Source organism: Artibeus jamaicensis, unplaced genomic scaffold (assembly GCF_021234435.1).
Source record: "Artibeus jamaicensis isolate MK-2021 breed Jamaican fruit bat unplaced genomic scaffold, CSHL_Jam_final contig_64, whole genome shotgun sequence".
Lineage (NCBI taxonomy): Eukaryota > Metazoa > Chordata > Mammalia > Chiroptera > Phyllostomidae > Artibeus > Artibeus jamaicensis.
Window position 1 is genome coordinate 853,838 of NW_026521911.1, and position 19,272 is coordinate 873,109.

The window sequence follows — 19,272 nt, forward strand, 5'->3', positions numbered from 1 at the left end:
ACCTCTGTTCAATGACAAGGTTTGACTCCATCTCTTGGGGCCTTTCTTGGGGTTCCAAGTCTTGGGATGGGAGAAACAGCTCCCTGGAGCCCAGAGGGTGGAGAGAAGACACAGCCATGGCTCAGGTGTGTCCAGTCCCAGGAACTGCTGTCGGTGGACCTTACTGTTGCGGACAGAATCTCCTGCTCCAGCAACTGCAAAGGCTCGAGTCCCTGCGGGCCGGCCACATGTGTACGCAGATGCTGCTTTTCGCAGGGACGGCGAACAGCAGAGAGGCTCCCCGTTCGCTACCTGGGGGACTCTGGGGGTGGCCAGTCTCTTTGGAAAGGGGCGGGACTTGGCTTGAGGCTGTTTGCCTGGCAGGCACTCTTGCTTTGGGGGATGCCACTGTTTCCACTCTCCACCCTCCCCCAAGCCCGGGCACAGTTTATCTTTCTTTTTGGTCTGCAGGAAGGCTTTTGGAGAAAGCAGCAAAGGTGAAGGGAATTTTTCATTTGCCTGGCAGTCTGACAGGAATGGGGGGACAGGGATGGGGCTAAACTAATGCTCCAGACCAGACTGGAGGCCTGGGGTAAATCCAAACTCCGTGCCTACCTCAGCCACAGCAGGAAGTGGGCAGCGTCTCTTAAATCCTGACATTCAGTACCCTCCAGCTCCTCTGTGCACCCTGGGGGAGTACCTGTCCCACCCCCAGAAGCTCAGGCCCCCAGAAAGCTCTTCCCAGAGCTGCTCACTGGTGCCTTATCCCATTACCTCTGACTGGGCATCCAAAACTCAGAGCCAGGTTATTTATAGACAAGCCCACAGAAAGGGAGGGGAAGGGCCAGTGTTTATAAACACCAGGTCACCTGAATCTGAGAGGTCGAGGGAGAGAGGGCCCGGGAGGGTCTGGGAGGGTCTGGGAGGGTCTAGGACGGGGCGGGCTGGACCGTAAGCATCTGGAACAGAGGGCTCTGCATCTGGTCCAACCCTACTGACTGGCCCTACTGACAGGGAAAGGGGCAGAGACGGGAGGAGGTGGGCGCCGCTCAGATGCTGGGCCACGCGTGACCCAACGAGTGGGCCATATGCAAATTGCACGCAAATCAGCAAGTACACAGTGGTGACCTCTTGGCTAGCGAGACGCTCGTTGGGGTCCCAGGCCTAGTGGTCTGGGGGCCAGGTCAGGCCCTCCTGAGGGAGAGACCAGGTCTCATCAGCTCCCTCCCCCAACCCTGGACTTGCTCGGAGCCAAAGAAGGTCCTGGAGAAAGAACCGAAGTTTGCGGAGGGGAGTCCGCGTCTCAGCCCCTTCCTCGCCACTCCTACTCCCTCCACCACGGCATCTGTTGTTGGGGAAGAGAGGTGTTGGATTACTGCCGTGGGGGCTATAGTTAGATGTGGGACTTTGCTGGTCGGCGGGACTCCGGGAACAGGCTGTGCTCGTCCAGACACCCGCCGGCGGAACCACACTGTCCAGTTCTCTGCCTCTGGCCTCCGTGATCTCCAGGTGCGTGCCAGACCAACGCCCCCTCCCCTGCCCGGGTGGAGCCCAGTCACCTGCACCACCGCAAAAAGACCTCCTGGCGGTAGGCACTGAGCTTAGGGGCATCCGGAAGTCAGGGGAGCAGAGACCTGGGGTTCTGCTTGTGCTGGGGGGTGGAGTCAGTAATACCCAAGGCCCGCCCACTCTCTTAGGCCCGCCCTAGGCCCCACCCATGCCTGAGCCCCGGGCCCGGCCCGTCTTCTTCACACCATAGAAGGGGTGTGGATCTTTCCCTACAGCCCACTGAAGCCAGGAATCCGCTGCTGCCACTGGTCCCACCTGCATCCGGACCTCGCCCTCCTGTCTCCCCAAAGATGATGCTGGCTGCTCTGCTGCTCACCCTCAGCTGCCTTGGCCTACACACCCTCTGGCAGGTACCTGGGGAACCATCCCCTGCTACAAAGGAAAGAGTTGGGAGACGGAGGCCTCAAAAATCTCACCCAGGGACTATTCTCTGGGACCCCAGCTCTTTTAATCCTCTTCCCCTTTGCAACCTTCCTCCCTGCAGGGAGCCCCAAGTTCCCATTCCCTCTCCCAGAACCCCCGTTTTTACCAACTGACTGCTCTGGGGTCCTCCTTCCTTCATATCATCCCTCCCTAGGGACCGCCACTGACTTCCTCCTCCCCAGTGTCCGTCTGTGCCACAGGCTCAGCCTGGGCTGGACTCCTGAGTACTGTCCTCGTGCAGCCCCTCCTAGACCAGGGCTCCTCCCCACACCCCACCCCACCCCACCCCACCCCAAGTTTGGGGGTGAGGGCTTCTGAAGCCAGAGAGGACTCAGGAGTCTCCGAGCTGACAGTAACTTGGTGTGGTGGTGGACTACCTGCCGGGGATGGAGAGTCTGAGGATGGGACAGGGTCAGGCACGTGGGACATTGGTGGTGCATTCGTAGTATAATCTGCACCCTGCATCTTAGGGCCAGAACAGCACTTGGACGCCAGCTAGGTCCACTTCCCACCGAGTGTGGGAACCTCTTTGATGACGAGACAACCCCTTTCAGGTTGAACAGAAGCTAAGATCTCTATGCTCCCCTCACAATAGCCCTGTGAGGTTGGAAGTATCCATTTACAGGTGGAGAACCTGAGGCCCAGAAGAGTTAAGAGACTTGCCCAAGACCCCACAGCAAGTAGGTGAGGAAGTCAGGATCTGAACCCTTGTCTGCCTGACTCCAGTGCCTGTGTTATTTAAGGCCTTGAGCCCTTGCCAAATTGTATATACCAGATATTTGGGGATATAAATGAGAGTCTGTGTTTCTGAACTGATCTGCCACCAGGACCCCTGTCCAGTGCTCTGAATCTACACCCTTTCCCTTGTGGCTCCTCTCTTCCTTACCTCATTAGGCCCAGGCTGTTCCTATCCTGCCCCTGGGCCTGGCTCCAGACACCTTTGATGACGCCTACGTGGGCTGTGCAGAGGAGATGGAGAAAAAGGCAGCCGCTCTGCTGAAGGAGGAGATGGCGCGCCATGCCCTGCTGCGGGACTCCTGGGAGGCAGCCCGGGCGGCCTGGGAGCAGAAACGGCCGGGGCTCACCCTGCCCCCCGGCTTCAGATCCCAGCACGGAATCGCCGTCATGGTCTACACTAACTCATCTAACACCTTGTACTGGGAGCTGAACCAGGCCTTGCGGACAGGCGGTGGCTCCCGGGAGTTCTACATGAGGCACTTCCCCTTCAAGGCCCTGCATTTCTACCTGACCCGAGCCCTGCAGCTGCTTCAGGGGGGCAAGGGCTGCACTAGGGGACCCGGGCAGGTGGTGTTCCGAGGTGTAAGCACCCTTCGCTTTGAACCCAAGAGGTTGGGGGATGCTATCCGCTTGGGCCAGTTTGCCTCCAGCTCCCTGGATGAGGCGGTGGCCCACAGATTTGGTAACGCCACCTTCTTCTCCCTAAGGACTTGTTTTGGGGCGCCTATCCAGGCCTTGTCTGTTTTTCCCAAGGAGCGTGAGGTGCTGATCCCTCCCCATGAAGTCTTCTTGGTCACCAGGTTCTCCCAAGACGGAGCCCGAAACCTAGTGACTCTCTGGAGCTATAATAAGACCTGCAGCAACTTTAACTGCGCCTATCTGGGTGGTGAGCTGTGCATGAAGGAAGCAGGACTAGCAGGGGAGGGTGGGGGAGACGTGAAATAAGCCAGGATGTCCCTGTACAGTCCACAGTGCCTTCAGGAGACCTACGTGGTTAATGGGATGCGGAGGGCCAGAGGTCAGCTGCAGCTACTGTTCTCTCCGACTCAGGTCTTGTCAGCTCTTGGCAGGTCCTATCAGTGTTTTCCAGATCTATGCATATTTTCAAATGATTCTGTAAATGTTCTCGAAAAGTTCCATCTGCTGTATGAGTCTAATAGAGCAAACGAGCCCTCTTCAGGAGATCAGTAAGCAGAGGGAAGTGACAGGGGTGCTGCGTGGGATCTGAGAGGACCCTGGGCTTACCGGGGTCCGCAGGGCGCATCTGAGCTGTTCCACATGCTGAGGCAGGGGCAGATGCAGCAGTGACTGGGGCCAGGGTGCGAGCAGGGATGGATGGGCTAACTGGGCAGACTTCCTGGGGCAAGGAGGAGGAAAGGAAGTCAGAAGTTTGCATTTAGGAAAAGGGAAAGGTGGATTGAGAAGGGGGATGGCCAGTGCCAGGGCCTCCTGGGAAGGGGAGTGTGGGGTGGAGGTTCAGTTGACAAGTGAAGGCCTCACCTTGCTGTTTATTACAGGGGAGAAGAGGCGGGGCTGTGCGTTTGCACCAAGTGAGTGACCCCCTTGCCCCCTCCCTCGGCTGCCTCGGCTCCTCCTGGCCCTGTGGGCCCCTCACCTCCTTTTGTTCTCTCTTTCGAGCAGCAGGGGCAGCCAGACTCACCCTCCAACAGGGCCTTCTCTCCGCTCTTCTGGAAGGCCCTGCTCGTGGCCCCCGTGGGGTTCCAGCACTCAGGAGCTGGGCCCTTGAAAGTCCAATGCCTGCCACTTAGGAGTCTTAGAAACTGCTGACCTTCAATATGAAGAAGGGACCTTCGAGCAGCCTTGAAGCAAGAACAAGGTTTCAGACCAGCCCTAGAAGCCATCTCCCCACCTAGGGCGTGGGGGAGTCTGAGGCCACGGAAGAGTGGAGGAAGCCCTGCTATGTGGTGGGGACTCCCTGGGATAAGTAAGGCTAGTACTGTGATGACCGTTTGATTAAACAGTGTTGGAGTGTGGTGACATTGAATTTCATGATTGGTTTATCCCATGAGACTGGCCCATCTGCCCTGCTCTGGCCTTGTGGGACTGAGGGACTTAAAAGAATGACTTCTTCTTTTTTTTTTTAATATTTTATTTATTTATCTTTAGAGGGGAAGGGAAGGAGAGAGGGAGAGAAATGCCACTGTATGGTTGCCTCTTGTGTGTCCCCTGCCAGGAACTGGCCTGCAACCCAGGTATGTGCCCTGACCGGGAATCAAAACTCTATCCTTCGGTTCGCAGGCCTGTGCTCAATCCACTGAGCTACACCAGCCAGGGTTAAAAGAATGACTTCTTTATCACTCCTAGACATGGCACCCCGTGCCAGCACCCCCCCCCCGTCATATATACACTGCAACTCACGAGCCCAAAAGCTTTAACAGTCAGAGGTCCTCATAACCCCCTGAAGGTAGGGACAAGACCGATGGATTCCTCAGCTCACTTGTCAGAGGAGGAATGCAAACCAAGGGAGAAAGCCACTTGCTCAAGGACAGAGTTAGTGCTGAAACCTGGCCCCCACCTCCCAGCCCAGAGCCCTGCACCAGAGACTGAAAGTAACTCAAGGGGGATCCTAAGCCCAAGATACTTGGGATCCTATTGCAAACTGTTTCTCTCTGCCCTGCTCCCACAAGGGTCCCTTTTTGGGGAGAGGGAGGGATTCTCAAAACATGAGGAGACAGAGATTTTCACACGCTCTGGAGGCATCTGACATCCTGAACAGAAACTTTATTGAGGTGAGGAAAGTGGTATAGGCCCCTCCTAAAATGACCCTCACCCTCACCGGGCAGGCTGCTCTACTCAGCAACAGAAGAAGGAACCCTTCCGCTGCAGCAGGAGTCCTCCTTGGCTCCCAGATCTTCCTCCCGGGGCAGGTCCCCAGCCTGCTCTGAGTCCTGCTGTCTGTGCACTAGCACATGAGCTGGGGAGGAAGGACCAGACTCCCCAGGACCTGGAGCCCCAGCCCCTCCGGCATCCTGAAGCCCAGTTTCTGAAGATATCTGGGCCCCCACAATCCCTGGCACTGTCAGCTCTGGGGTCTCAGGGATGGGGGGCCCCAGTTTTTGGACACTGTTGCGCACTCGGGTGATATAGCGGCTGAGGATGCTGGCGCCTTCGGGGGGCTGGTGCGTCCCTCCCTCTGCCAGAGTCCGCTGCACCCCAGCGACCTCACTTTGCAGTCGGGAGACGGTCTTGGTCAGCTCAGTCAGCCTGTTGCCCAGGTCTGCGGGAGGGTGGGCGGGGTGGGGGGAGAGTTGACGGGAGGTCCCCCAGAAGATGAACGTGCCCTGCAACACTTCTATCCCTGATAGAACCCCAAGGCACCTCACGTTTGGGGCTCCTGAGGGACACGTGGGGGAAGTTGGAATGGGGGTCGCGTGGGTGGGTGAGTAGGGGCAGGCAAATCTGAGAGGGGCCTGGTGGTGGCGAGTTCCGAAGACACACAGACGGGAAGTCTGTGGGCCAGGACGGAGTCCGCAGTCTGAAGGCTGGGAAAGTGCTCTAACGGGCGGGCACTTGTGCGTCCGCCCTGTCGGCCTGTTCCCATCTGCGGCGACCCCCAGTCCGGCTCACAGCCATCCTCAGCGCCCAGTCCAAATTCCGCCTCCTCTTCCTCCACCTTCTGGTTCTCTGTTCTCCTACCTTCCCACGAGCCCCTCAAAACGAGAGGCTCCTTCTCGCCTTCGGGTCCCACTGCAGTTTGGGTCCGTCTTAGCCAACTAAGCACTTTCTGCCTAGTGAGACGGTTTCTCTTCCTCACCAGACTGAGAGCTGCCTGTGAGTCCCTGCCCTACACAGCCCCTCCCTCCGAGACAGCCTGGAACAAAGGGCACAGACGTGGCAATGAATGTTGGTTGAGTGAGTGAATAAGTGAATGAACAGTGAATTAAGTAAATGAGTAAATGACTAAGGGAGTGAATGAGAATAAATGAACACGTGAATGAGGGCAAGAAGAAAGGATTACATGAAATGAGCAGAATAAAGAAATGGGTCAGAGAGTAACTCAGTGCACAGGGCCACTCTGCAGGCTGTGGCTCCTGAGGGCAGGGTAGGATGGGGCCGAATATAACCGCAGGCTGTGTGAGGGACGTACGTCTGGGTGCCGTGCATTTGCTCTAACCAGCAAGGAACAGGAATGGGGGAGGCCAGCAACCAACCTTTCCGACCCGTCTCCTCAAACTCCCGCCGGGCAGTCTCTATGTAGCGCTGGACCAGGGCCTTGATGACTCGAAGGCGGTAGGATCCACGGTCTCCATCCCCAGGCCCTGCCCCTGCCCCGGCCCCGGGGTTGGCCTGCGATGGGAAGAAAGGAGGGTGAGAGGGATTCTTCAGGTCAGCTGTTCTCTAGTCACTGCTCCTCCTCCAGGCAATGAAGAACAAAGGCACAGTCTGTGCAGACTTTTCTGTCCATGAAGGCCCCACATATATCAGACCCTGGTGCAGTGTGGGAGGTGGAAGGATGGCGGCCAGGAGTTGGGTGGTGGGGTGAGGGTCAGGAGGCGGAGGGGCAGTGGGCGGAGACCGAAATGTAGCGCAGGGCAGAATGGAATTCTCTCTCTGGCCGCTGCCCCACCGGTGGTTGGTTTTCCTGACTTGCGTTAGTGCAGGTAGCCCTCCCCTTCGAACTCTGAATACTTAGGAACTAGTTATTTATATATATATATAGCTTTATCTTTAAATATTTTATAGTTAGCATATTTACTTTTATAATATAAAAAACAAAGCATTTTATGAAATACATTTAAAAAGGGGATACAGAATTGACAGAGATGGGACAGGCAGAAGTGTAAGAGAGAATGATGGGCCCTTTCAGCCACAGAGTATATAAAGCATTTTTCTTGTATAAAATAAAGAATAAGAATTTTGGGAAGGTAGGGGGCTCTGCAAGGACCACTTGTGTACCCAGCCCTCTGCCTGCTCAGTCTGCCTCATTTCCCCCCTTCCTCACATCTTTTCTACTTAAGGCACCAACCACTTTTTTCTCCTCTTTCTCATCTCCATTATCATCCATCATCCACATTTCCCCTACCTATCCCCTGGGGAATGCAGGACAACTGGGAGGGGGCACATGGTTGGCTCATGAGAGAGCAGGCTAGGAGGTGGGGTAGCTGGAAGAAGGGTGGGGCCTCAGGGGAAGGCAATGGAGGACTGCGGAGCCCCCCAGCTGGCTGGCACGGTGGGATCCAGTGACCCTGCCCAGCCAGGTCTGGCACAGGCCCAGGGAACCGAATATGACCTCAGGTGAAGAACCTGAGTTTCCACCCTAGGGTGGAAGCAGTCCTCACACATACGCACCAGGCATCAGGACAGGGCCAGGGAGTGGGTGGGGGGAGGGATCCAGGAGGGTGACAGGTGTCCATGCAGGTAGCTGGAGCCAGGATGTGGAGGGAACTGGGAGCTTCGGCACTTAGTTTCTTGTAAGAGTCATGGTTTCTCCACACCTTTCTACACGCTGTTCCCTGTGCTTAGATCCCCCTTCTCCACGCTGCTGCCCATCAACCTCCTGTTTATCCTCCAGGACTCTGTTCTGCCCTTCAGGTCTCTAGGTGGTAGCTCCCCAACTCATGTGGCTGGGTCCGGGACCTCTCCTCTGTGCTCACAGCCCCTGTGCTTCCCTCTGTCATAGGCTCGTTGTCCTGTACAATTACAGTCCATTTCCTTCTGCTACTCTAGACTGTCAGCCCCTCGAGGGACCACCATTACACTTAGCTTTATTCCCGGTACACGTGCTTTGGTGTTTGTTGAACAAACTATTGACCAACCAGTTAAGGGAAGGCCTTCCTCACCTGGGGATCCAGAGACCGCAGTGCTCCAGAGGTGGCCTGTTGCCCCATAGTGCCAACCTGGGGGCCTTGGCTCAGAGAGACACTCAGGTAACACTTTCCAAGGGGGACAGGCAGGCCTGGCACTGGTACTGGTCTAAATGGCACAGCAGACTGAGTAGGGGGCAGATGAGGAAAGGTGTGAGCCCCTCGGAGGCCTGGCCTCCTCTCTTAGGCCTCTGTAGCATGCTTTTTTTTTTTTAACATTCAACCATGTCTTGGCCCAGTTTAGGGCAAAAAAGTTGGTGGCTTGGGAGGAGGGTGTCATGGACTTCTGTTGAAGCTGGATGACACAGGGTTGCAAATTTAGGAAAGGACCAGAGCCAAGAAGAGGGAAAGGCATGCCATGTGAGAGAGCAGGAATTGGGAACAGGCTTTCTGGGGAACACACCTGGGAAGACAGACAAGCCAGGGATGTGCAGACAGACGGAAGCAATAGACAGTACAGCTGAAGTCAGGCCTGATAGGAGGACCAACCCCAAGCAGATGAGGTACTCACGAAGGTGGGGATTGGGGGATAGTCTGGCTTCTTGGTTTTGCAGCAGGAGCAGCAACAGCAAATAAACTGGAAAATTCTCCTGAGAGAGTTAGATGGTGGGAAAAGTCTAGTCAGAGGACAGGGTGTAGGGAAATGGGGGCTGTGGTGTGGGTGTAGGGGGTTGGGAGTGAGAGCTCTGAGGTCATCACCGGAGAAGGTAGAAGAGGGCCTTGGGGGAGGGCAGGATGTTGAAGGGCACAGGCAGGGTCAGGCCCTCTCGGAAGTAGGACAGGTAGAGCTTGGAGCGAGCAAACTTCCATTCCACGTCAGCATCGTCCTGTGGGCAAGGGGACAGGGGGCTCTGCAGGGACCACTTGTGTACCCAGCCCTCTGCCTGCTCAGTCTGCCTCATTTCCCCCCTTCCTCACATCTTTTCTACTTAAGGCACCAACCACTTTTTTCTCCTCTTTCTCATCTCCATTATCATCCATCACCCTCATTTCCCCTACCTATCCCCACTTCCTCCCCATTAGTTTTCATTCTTCTGACATCCAATTCCCACCCAGACATTTCTCCAGCCACCAGCCCTAGCCTATCCAATTCCTTCCCTCTCCTTTTTTAGGTTCCCACCTACTTTCCCACAATGCACCCAACCTCCCAACCATAAAGTGAAAAAGAACACTAGCCTCATGTCTGGAGAAACTAACAGCATTACTGAGACCCTCATGTTACAGATGAGGAAAATGAGTTCTCGATGGGAACACTTGTCTCCAGTCACAGAACAAGACAAGAGTGGAGGCAGAGAAGAACCCAAGTGTCTTGGCTCCTTGTATCCTATTCCCCTCTCCCCCTTTCTCCCTTCTTCTCCATGGCCTAAGCTGGCCTCAGTTCACGCACCTCAATCTTCTGGAAGGAGTTGGTGATCATGGCAATGAGCATGTTGAGCAGCACAATGACCATGACAATGGTAAAGATACCGTAGAGGGCCCGGCCCACAAATTCAGGCACAAGAAACTGAGGCATGTCCACCACGCTGTGCTCTTCCATGCCAAACATGGTCCAGAACAGAAACTGGAATGTCTCATTGAAACTGGAACATTGGGACAAAGGGTAGGAAGTGAGGGGTGGGAGATGAGCCTTAGTGCCTCCTGGACACTCTGCTTTGCCCGGTCCAGGACCCAGCGAAAGGTGTTCTTCTTCTGAGAAGTGCTTTGGACCACCCTGGCTCAGAGACACCTGCCATTTCTGAGCTCCAACTTTCATTCTCTCAGTGAATCAACATTTATTGAGCACATAGTAATGCTACAGATGCTAAGGATACAAGACAAGCATGGTCCCTGTCTCCAAGGACCTTATGTTCTAGGGTGGGACCAGGGAGTGAGATGGACAGTAACCATAGCAACATTTTTAAATAGTGGCAAGTGCTATGAAGAAGCATCACAAGATGTTATGACCTAGTCTGGGAGGTAAGGAAAGATTCTTTGAAAAGCATGCAAGCTAGTCTCTGAAGGATCCGTGGGAATCAATCAGGTGAAAGAGAGGGCAATGCGAAGAATGTTCCCAAGGCAGGGAAGCCTGAGAGCATTGAGGAACTGAGAGCAGGCCAGCACAGGTGGTCTCAGAGGGCAAGGGACAGAGGAGCTTATAAGGCAGAGGCTCATGGGATGTAATTAGGGACCAACCTGGCTGTGCAGGACCTTGCAAGATAAAACAAAGATCCTTACCATGGCCCACAAGCATTAGGAAGCTATGAAGAGTTCTAAGCAGGGGGTGATACCTGATGTTCACGTTGGCTGCTGTGAGTAGAATGCAAGGGAAGCAGATGTGGGGGCAGGGCATGGAGACCAGTTAAACTTGCCATGGCCTGGGTGGGAGAGGTTGGTGGTTTGGACCACAGTGGCAGTAACTCCAATGCTACCTCTTCCAGAAAGCCATCCTTGGACTTCCTTCTCTACCTCTGGCTGGAAGAGTGCATCTGTGAGACACTCACAGACCTGAGTGGGTGGGTCCTATCGTATTTATTTGTAAATCCTCTGTTTCATAGCCAGTTCAGGCCTAGATTACTGCAACAACCTCCGCACCTGGTCTCTGACTCAGTCTCCCTCTTGTTATTTCATCCTCTATACTGCATCCAAGGTGTTCTTTCTAAATACTGATATGATGCGTTGTACCTCTGCTTGTCCAATGTGAAATGCCCCTAACTACTGCACCAATGGGCTAAACTACATCGTGTGTCTCCCAGTGCGATGTGATGGAAAGCACACATCATCAGCTAGGTTGTGTTCTTGTCCAAACTGCTTAACTTGAATCTAATCATGAGGAAGTAGACAAGTCCCAACCATGGAACACTCTACAACATAACTTGGTCTGTGTTCTTACAAAAAGTTCATTTGTCATGAAAGACAAAGAGAAGGCAGAGGGGGTTCTAGATCACAGGAGACCAAAGAGATGTGACAACAATGTGTGATGTGTGATCCCAAATTGGACCTCAGGTTTCTTAAAAACCAGAAAGACTTCTGGGGGGCACCTGGGGAGCTCTGAATAAGTAAGGTCTGTATAGTAATGAATATTCCAGAATCAATGTTAACTTTTTTAGGTGTGATAATAGTTTTCTAGTTATGCTCTTGGGAAGCATCCTGAATGATTTAGGGGTGAAATGTCATGATCTTTTCAATGTTTCTGGGAAAATAAAAATAAAGAGCAATAGATCAAGTAAAATGTGGCAAAACATTAACAACTGGTAAAGCTAGATGAAGGGTATATTGCTGTCCATTGTGTTTTTAACTTTTTCATAGAACTGATATCTTTCAAACTAAAAGTTTATGGAGAAAGTGAGGGGCTGAATAAATGAATGAGTAAATGAACAAATAAATGAGAGTGAATAAATAAGAGAGTGATTCACCAAACCAGATAATTAATTACTGAGTGAATAGAGGGGAGGGAGTGGGAGCAGAAAGAAGTGGTTGTTAAGCTCCAAGCTGAGGGTCCCAGACTCCCACCTGCCCACCCCACCTCCACCTGGCATACTTGCCCAGCCGTTCTGTCTCCTGGTAGGGCACGTAGATGTTGTTGAGGCCACAGAGGAAGGCAGTCAGGATGATCATGAGGATGAACATGAACCTGGCAGGGGGTGGGATAAGGGAGGATCAGGCGAGTCTCTGCCCTGGGAGCTCTGGGCAGAGGGATGGGATTGGTGACCTTTCAGGCTCTGCCCCTCTGCCCGACAAGTATTTAATCTGGTTACCACTGAGAGTGGGGAGGTTAGGGGGTGGGAAACGAGAAAGAGTGTGAAGTGAGTGTGGAAGCTGGAGTGCTCTCTGGAATAAAACGTACTGAGTTAAAACAGTCAGAGCTGGGATGGGCCAGTCTCCCGGGGAGGGACAAAAAAGCAGAGATGTGGTACCCGAAGGCCTGAGGGTCAGGAGGGCCACACTGAACACCAGCAGAGTGAAAACCAAGTGTGAGAGTGAGTTGGCTCTGACAGGATGGGCAGGAAGAGTCCTGGGCAGGGGCGGGAGGTTCTCCCCCAAGCTCTGCTGAGCTGAAGATGTCCATGGGCAGAACCAGAGCTTTTCTCACCAAGGGCACCCAGTCCAGCCCCCGGGGAAGCCAACATTAACTATCGGCTCTGATCAGCTTAGGAGGCCAGATTTGGCTGTAAATGTTTAGGTGATAACACCAAGAAGACTAGATAATGCCATGGGTTCAAAGAGCAGTTGTGTAGTGGAAAGGGTCCACAGGGCCCCCTGAGTCCAGTGCCCTCACCACAAAGGTGGAAACACTGAGGCCAAATGGGGTCACAGAGACAGGGATGGAGCTGGAACTGGAACTCTCAACTAAGGGCTCTTTCTGCTCTCAGTTGTTCGTAACTTTTTCTGGGGTCTTGGGACCCTGAGAATTAGATGAGCGTTATAGACTCTCCCTACAGAGAAGTGCACATTTACACCCCACACTTTGCCTATAGTTTCAGGTTCTCAGCCATCTCTGGAGCTTATGCAAGGAACCCACGTGGAACTGCTGTGCTGACTAGAGTGGGGGCAGGCGGGCATTTCAGAAGGAAGTCTGATGGCGGCGAGTGGAGTATCCAAGGGGAGAAGGCCCTGGGCCTGGGCGGTACACACCGGATCATGTCGTCGATCATCTTGCCAATGGAAATCTGCAGAGTGCCGAGCGACTCGTGGGCTGGCAGAATGTAGGCCAGGCGGGTGAAGCTGAGCATGCTGGTGATGGCAAAGAGCACCTCAGCCAAGAACTGGGGGTCTTCTGAGCGCCATTCACTTCTCTCTGTGCAGGACGGCATGGGTGCTGAGGCTGAGAGCCTGGGAGGAGAAGGGACTGGGGGATTCAGGCTGAGTCAGGGGACACTCACCAGCCGAGGTGAAATAGTGGCAGGCAGTGTCATTGCGGGTGTCCTGGCAATGCACGTGGGCCAGCCCAGCCAGGAGGAGGCGCAGCGCAAAGGCTGCCAGGTACAGGGACAGGATGACCACGTCCAGGAAGTTCCACCAGTCCAGGAAGTAACTGCGCAGGCCCTCTATCCACACCTCCTTACACTCAAACCACAGGAAGCCTGAGGGGGAGGCAGGTCAGAGCTAGGTTAATGGTGGGGGAGACCTGTCCATGGTGGTGGTGAGGGCCAAAACATCACGAGGATGGAGTTGATACAGTGTAAGCATTCAGTGATGTTTTGTGAAAATAAAGACTCCTGGCTGATTCCAACCCCTCCTGCACCAGTGATCCCCGTCAGCTGACATTCAAGGTGAGGAACACCTGGGAGAGGATGATTACCGGGAGGGAACAATTTGTCTGTTTTTTCTTGCCTTCCACTAAATAAATATTGGACAAATATTTAGAGAATATTGACCCGAAGATGGTCCAAGTTATCAACCTGCTCATTATCAGTCAGCATGGGGTCCAATGCCAGACCTGGGGGTGGGGGGTTCTTGGGAGCTGGACCCCGCTTAGCCAGGTGATTGGCACATTGTATTCTTTTCCAGTCTCTGGACACAAGCCTATGCTTTTGCACTCACGGTTCTGTCTGCCTAGAATGCCCTCCCACACCCTTTTGAAGCCAGACTTACCTCTGTGGCCCAGGTCTATAGGGAGACTGTTCTGCATGGCATGGGCCCAGCTCCTACTTGGAGATGCACAGGACCCACACCCACGGATAGGTTCTCCCGTGGGGAATCAGGCCTGCATTGCACCTAGACTGTTATGAGACTTGCTTTTGCTAAAACTCCCTCACCCTGACTTGAGGCAGAAAACATTTACTGCATATCTTTAAAGTAACTTCCTAAAATCCATGCTAAACCTTCCAAGGAGGAGTGTAACCAGTTCAACCACCTTTCCCTTTGCATTTGCAAATATCCTTTTTCTGGAGGTGATTAGCGGCATCCTCTTCTTTGTTTTCTGAAAAAGGTAACCACCTAGAGCAAACCTGTGTGTAATAAATGAGAACCATGATGCAATGTGCCCAGAAAAGCAATAAAAGCTTGTCAAGGCAAGAGCCGAGGCTTATCTCCTCTTGAGAGAGTAGCCTTGTCATCCCTTTTCCTCCACAGGACTCGGTAGTTCATGTGAATTCGTCTTGTCTCATCCATAATGCCACAGACCCCAGGAGCTTGGGTTCGCATCACAGGTCGAATGTTGCCTCTGTGATGCCATCTCTGTGGGGCACTGCTGGGGCCTGTCTCCCTTCACCTCTCAACTTGGAACCCCTCAGGGGCAGGGACCATGCCCATTCACCTCCCTGTCCCCAGTGCCCAGAACAAGGACCCTAGTCATTATTAAACCAACATTTACTAAGCTCCTGCCATGTGCCAGTGGGATCCTGTGGTGAATAAGACAGATACAGTCCCTGACCCTCCAGGATTCATAATCTAGTGAGCGAGACAGGTGAGTAGCCAAGCAGGTATAATCGAGTGTGGGAAATGCTAAGGCTGCAAAGCAGGGAAACAGAGGCTGTTATGGAAATGGGTCCCCACCCTCATTTGGGGGCCAGGGAAAGCTTCTCACAGAAAGTGACCTTTAAGCTGAGACCTGACAGAGGAGTGGGAGCAGCTGGGTGACAGGGAGAGTGCTCTGGGGACAGTGAGTGAGCACCGGCCTGAAACAAGCGGGAGCATGATGTGGTCAGTCACTGAGCCAGCCCCCATGGCAGGAAGAGCACCTTGTGAGACGGGTGGATGTGCAGCACTGTATGCTGAATGGGGGGATGGGACTGTGTTTAATTTATCTGTGTATTCTTAGGCCTTCACTCACAGTGGGGTGGAAACAAGCATTTACTGCAAGAAGAAATGAGGAGTTTTTTTTCCTTAAGACTTTTTCCCCCCATGTTCAGGAGCTATATTGTTTTCACCTCCACCCAGCACAGGCCAGTAATGTTTAACAAATAACTGGATGAGATGAGAAACTTCCCCTCTTGGACTGTTTTTGTTTCTTACTCCAGAGTTTTTTTGGCCACTGTCTGTTCAGGCATCATTGATTAGCTTGGTACAGGGAGGAGCAATGGGCTTAGTGTATTGGTGGCTTGGAGTTTGCTAAGTAAGCTAGAGCTAAATGGGGGGAGGGGGGACCACACAACTGAGGAAGGGGCCACCAGTCCAGCCTGCTGAGCTAACAAGCCAGAGCTCTGCGGATTCTTGTAAACTGCTTGCTGAATTGTTTGAGAATAGTCAATTCTGCTATAGAAGAAAACCCCAAGAAAATGGATGAAACATATTAAGCAGAGTAAGTAGAGCATATGTGTGCAAAGATATATAGAAAGGGTAGGTAGACACTAAATATTCACGACACACTGAATATTCATGAGGCAGATGAGCCACTCAAGATTCATCAGATCTTAAATCAGCGACCCACTGGTGATAGCCATTCTGGCCCCACGTGTCCTCTGCCTGAAGATTGCAAAGAAGAGTCACAGCTGCTCATCAGTGTGATTGGCAAGCTACAGCTGTAGCCGTACTTGCCCTGGGGTTTCTCCCAGAATGCAAGTGTTGGGCTCAGGCAACTTCTGGCTTTTGCATCCCCCGCTCAAACCTCAAGTCTGGTCCTCTTAACAATACCATCATAGGGACTTCCGCCAAGATGGAGGCGCAGGTGGAAACACCTTGCGTCCTCGCACAACCAAATTTAAAAACAATAAAGTTTTAACAATAATAAACGCAACGAGACCACACAGAAAATCGACAATACGGAGTCCGAAAACAACGAAATGCTCAGCTAAACCGGTAAGAGGGGCGGGGCCAGCAGCGGAGCGGGTTGGCCAAAAAGATCCCCGACCGGGTGGTGGGCAGGCAGCCGAGGGCGCGGATCCCAGGTGTGGGGTAGCTATGGGCGGACTCAGGGAAGAGGCGCGGCTGGCTGTCTGCGGTCGGTTGAGCATTTGTGTGCAGATAAACCAGTGAAGAGGCGAGCATTGAAACCGCATGGTGCAGGGCAGCTGGCTCGCACATTTCCGTTCAGATAAGCAGGCGGGGGTGAGTGGTGGGACGGACTGGGCGAGTGGAGAGGACCACCATTGCTCCCTCTCTGACCCTGCCCCCACATGTAGCGTCACAAACCAGCGACCTGGGTGGCCCTGCCCTGGTAAACAATTAAGGCTCCGCTCCTCATACCTAACAGGCACAAACAGATAAAAACATGGCTCAAGAGCAACTCAGAGCCCCAGAGCCAATAAATCTAAGCGATGAAGAAATAGCCAAACTTTCAGATGCACAGTTCAAAACACTGGTAATCAGGATCCTCACAGAACTGGTTGATTTTAGTCACAAATTAGAGGAATATATGGAGGCTAAACTAATTGAAATGAATGGTAATGCACAGGAAACCAATAGTAATGGAAAGGAAACTGGGACTCAAATCAAGGGAGTAGACCAGAAGGAAGGAAAAAATGACCAAACAGAAAAATATGAACAAACAAGAATTCAAAAAAATGAGGAGAGGCTTAGGAACCTCCAGGACATCTTTAAACGTTCCAACATCCGAATTACAGGGGTACCAGAGGGGAAGAGAAAGAGCTACAAGTGAAAAACTTATCTGAACAAATCATAAAGGAGAACTTTTCCAATCTGGCAAAGGAAATGGACTTCCAGGAAATCCAGGAAGCTCAGAGAGTCCTAAAGAAGTTGGACCCAAGAAGGAACACACCAAGGCACATCACCATTACATTAGCCAAGATGAAAATGAAGGAGAGAATACTAGAAGCAGCAAGAGCTAAGGGGACTGTCACCTACAAAGGACTTCCCATCAGACTGTCAGATGATTTCTCAAAAGAGACCTTACAGGCAAGGAGGGGCTGGAAAGAGGTATTCCAAGTCATGAAAACCAAAGACCTACAACCAAGATTGCTCTATCCAGCAAAGTTTTCATTTAGAATGGAAGGACACATAAAGTGCTTCTCAGATAAGACCAAATTCAAGGAGTTCATCATCTCCAAGCCCTTATATGAAATGTTAAAGGGACTTACCTAAGAAAAAGAAGATAAAAAAGATGAACAGTGAAAGGACAGCAAACTCATAGTTATCAACAACCACACCTAAAACAAAAGCAAATTAAGAGGACAGCTAGATCAGTAATGAACCATAGAAATGAAGATCACATGGAGGGTTAGCAACAGGGGAGTGGGAGAAGGAGAAGGGGGGAGAAGGTACAGAAAATAAGTAGCATAGACAGTAAATAGAAAATAGATAGGGGGAGGGTAAGAATAGTAGGGGAAATACAGAATCTAAAGAACTTGAGACACGTGTTCATGAACTAAAGGGGGGGATGGTGGGGGAGGGGTGTGCAGGGTGGAGGGGAATGGAGGGGGTGAAATAGAACAAATGTAATGGCATAATCAATAAAAAATATTGATCTTGAAAAAAATGCCATCATAAGTATGCCACTTATGGATTTAATAAGTGGTTGATTGAAGCATCTTAATTCAGTCTGTGAGCCTTTCTGTTCCATGACCTTTGGGATAGATTGCCTGGTGGTGTACTTGCAAGACACCATTATACCAATGTAATTTCCCACCTGACACTGTGGACCAGTGAAAGGATGGGAACCTCCACAAAGGGTACCAACAGGTGTCAGGTGGGGGAAGAATGGGGTCCTGGCTCTGGGAGCCTATTATAGGGCCAGGTCCTCTAACTAGGGATGAAGGAAAAGTCCCTTTGGTGTACTGGAGCCCAAAGAGGTCTGGTTATGTTCAGGGGCATGTACCGGGGTGGGGAACCCCCCCACTGGGGTACTCATCACAAAGAACAGATTGGAGAGGCTCCCTGAGGGGACTGCCCCAAATAAAAGGCCCCACACCTGTACCTGTGACCCAAATCATGTGCAGTGAAGTCTCCCAGACGCTCTGGCTGCGGCCACGGAAGGTACTCAGCTGCATCTCCATGGCCAGGGACTCTCCCAGCAGGAAAATGAGGAACCACAGATAGGAGGCAGAGTGTAGCAGGAACTTCAGCACTGGGATCTTTAGCAGGCGGCCCAGCTTGTGGGGAGGAGTGAGAACAGGGCTCTCAGAGTCCTATTCATGTCTCCCCCTGTCCTGGGAGAACTCGGGAACGCTCAGCCCACCGTGACCCCTCTTTTGCTCACTCCCTTATTCAGACCTCTATCAAGAATTTGCTATAAGTTACGCCTCACACTACCATATCTATTGTTTCCTTCACAACCAGTTGTGGTGGATATTATTATCCCCATTTTTTTTTCAGCTAAGGAACTGAGGATCCCAGAGGTGAACTAACTTCCCCGTGAAGGTCTGACAGGCTCTGCAATCTCAACCATGAAAAACCAAAATACATTCATCATCTTCTGTCTCAAACTCGTTCCTCCTCCTCCTCCTCCTGTGTACTCATTTTAGAAAATGCCCCAGCGGCCAGGCCAGGCACCTTAATGGAATCTCTACATCTTTTCTCTCTTTCACACTCCGACGTCTCCTTCGGTCCTGCCCCCTCCCCACTCCATCCTCTACCACTAGTGGGGAGAACTTTCTTCCTAAAACATGAAACTAATGGAACTGCTCACCTCATTAAAAGCCTGCAATGGGCCCTGACTAGGTAGCTCAGTTGGTTAGAGAGTCACCCCAATAATAAGCCAGGTGGCAGGTTTGCTCTCCGGTCAGGGCACATGCAAGAATCAACCAGCAAATGCATAAATAAGTGGAACAACAAATCGATGTTTCTCTCTCTCCCCTTTCCTCTCTCTATAAAATCAATGAAAAACAAACAAACAAAAAAAGGCTAAGTAGCTTCCATCATTGTT

At 52.3% G+C, this 19,272-nt stretch overlaps 2 protein-coding genes across 2 annotated transcripts in view; one reads left to right on the forward strand and one right to left on the reverse strand.

Moving 5' to 3' along the window:
* Positions 1 to 350: 350 nt before the first annotated feature.
* Positions 351 to 4,707, forward strand: ART5 (ADP-ribosyltransferase 5). The gene is made up of 5 exons (XM_053670883.1): positions 351 to 1,488; positions 1,764 to 1,898; positions 2,866 to 3,595; positions 4,227 to 4,259; positions 4,351 to 4,707. The coding sequence occupies exons 2-5, from the start codon at positions 1,839 to 1,841 to the stop codon at positions 4,476 to 4,478; spliced, it is 951 nt and encodes a 316-aa protein (XP_053526858.1). The 5' UTR covers positions 351 to 1,488; positions 1,764 to 1,838; the 3' UTR covers positions 4,479 to 4,707.
* A 712-nt stretch (positions 4,708 to 5,419) lies between these two features.
* Positions 5,420 to 19,272, reverse strand: part of XNDC1N (XRCC1 N-terminal domain containing 1, N-terminal like) — a 34,898-nt gene continuing 21,045 nt past the window's right edge. The window contains exons 15-23 of the mRNA XM_053670878.1: positions 18,325 to 18,499; positions 13,394 to 13,594; positions 13,146 to 13,308; positions 12,052 to 12,144; positions 9,922 to 10,114; positions 9,234 to 9,361; positions 9,046 to 9,124; positions 6,882 to 7,017; positions 5,420 to 5,947 (exon numbers count right to left, since the gene is read on the reverse strand). Coding sequence (XP_053526853.1) covers positions 5,520 to 5,947; positions 6,882 to 7,017; positions 9,046 to 9,124; positions 9,234 to 9,361; positions 9,922 to 10,114; positions 12,052 to 12,144; positions 13,146 to 13,308; positions 13,394 to 13,594; positions 18,325 to 18,499 — 1,596 coding nt within the window. The 3' untranslated portion in view covers positions 5,420 to 5,519. The remainder of the gene's footprint in view (positions 5,948 to 6,881; positions 7,018 to 9,045; positions 9,125 to 9,233; positions 9,362 to 9,921; positions 10,115 to 12,051; positions 12,145 to 13,145; positions 13,309 to 13,393; positions 13,595 to 18,324; positions 18,500 to 19,272) is intronic.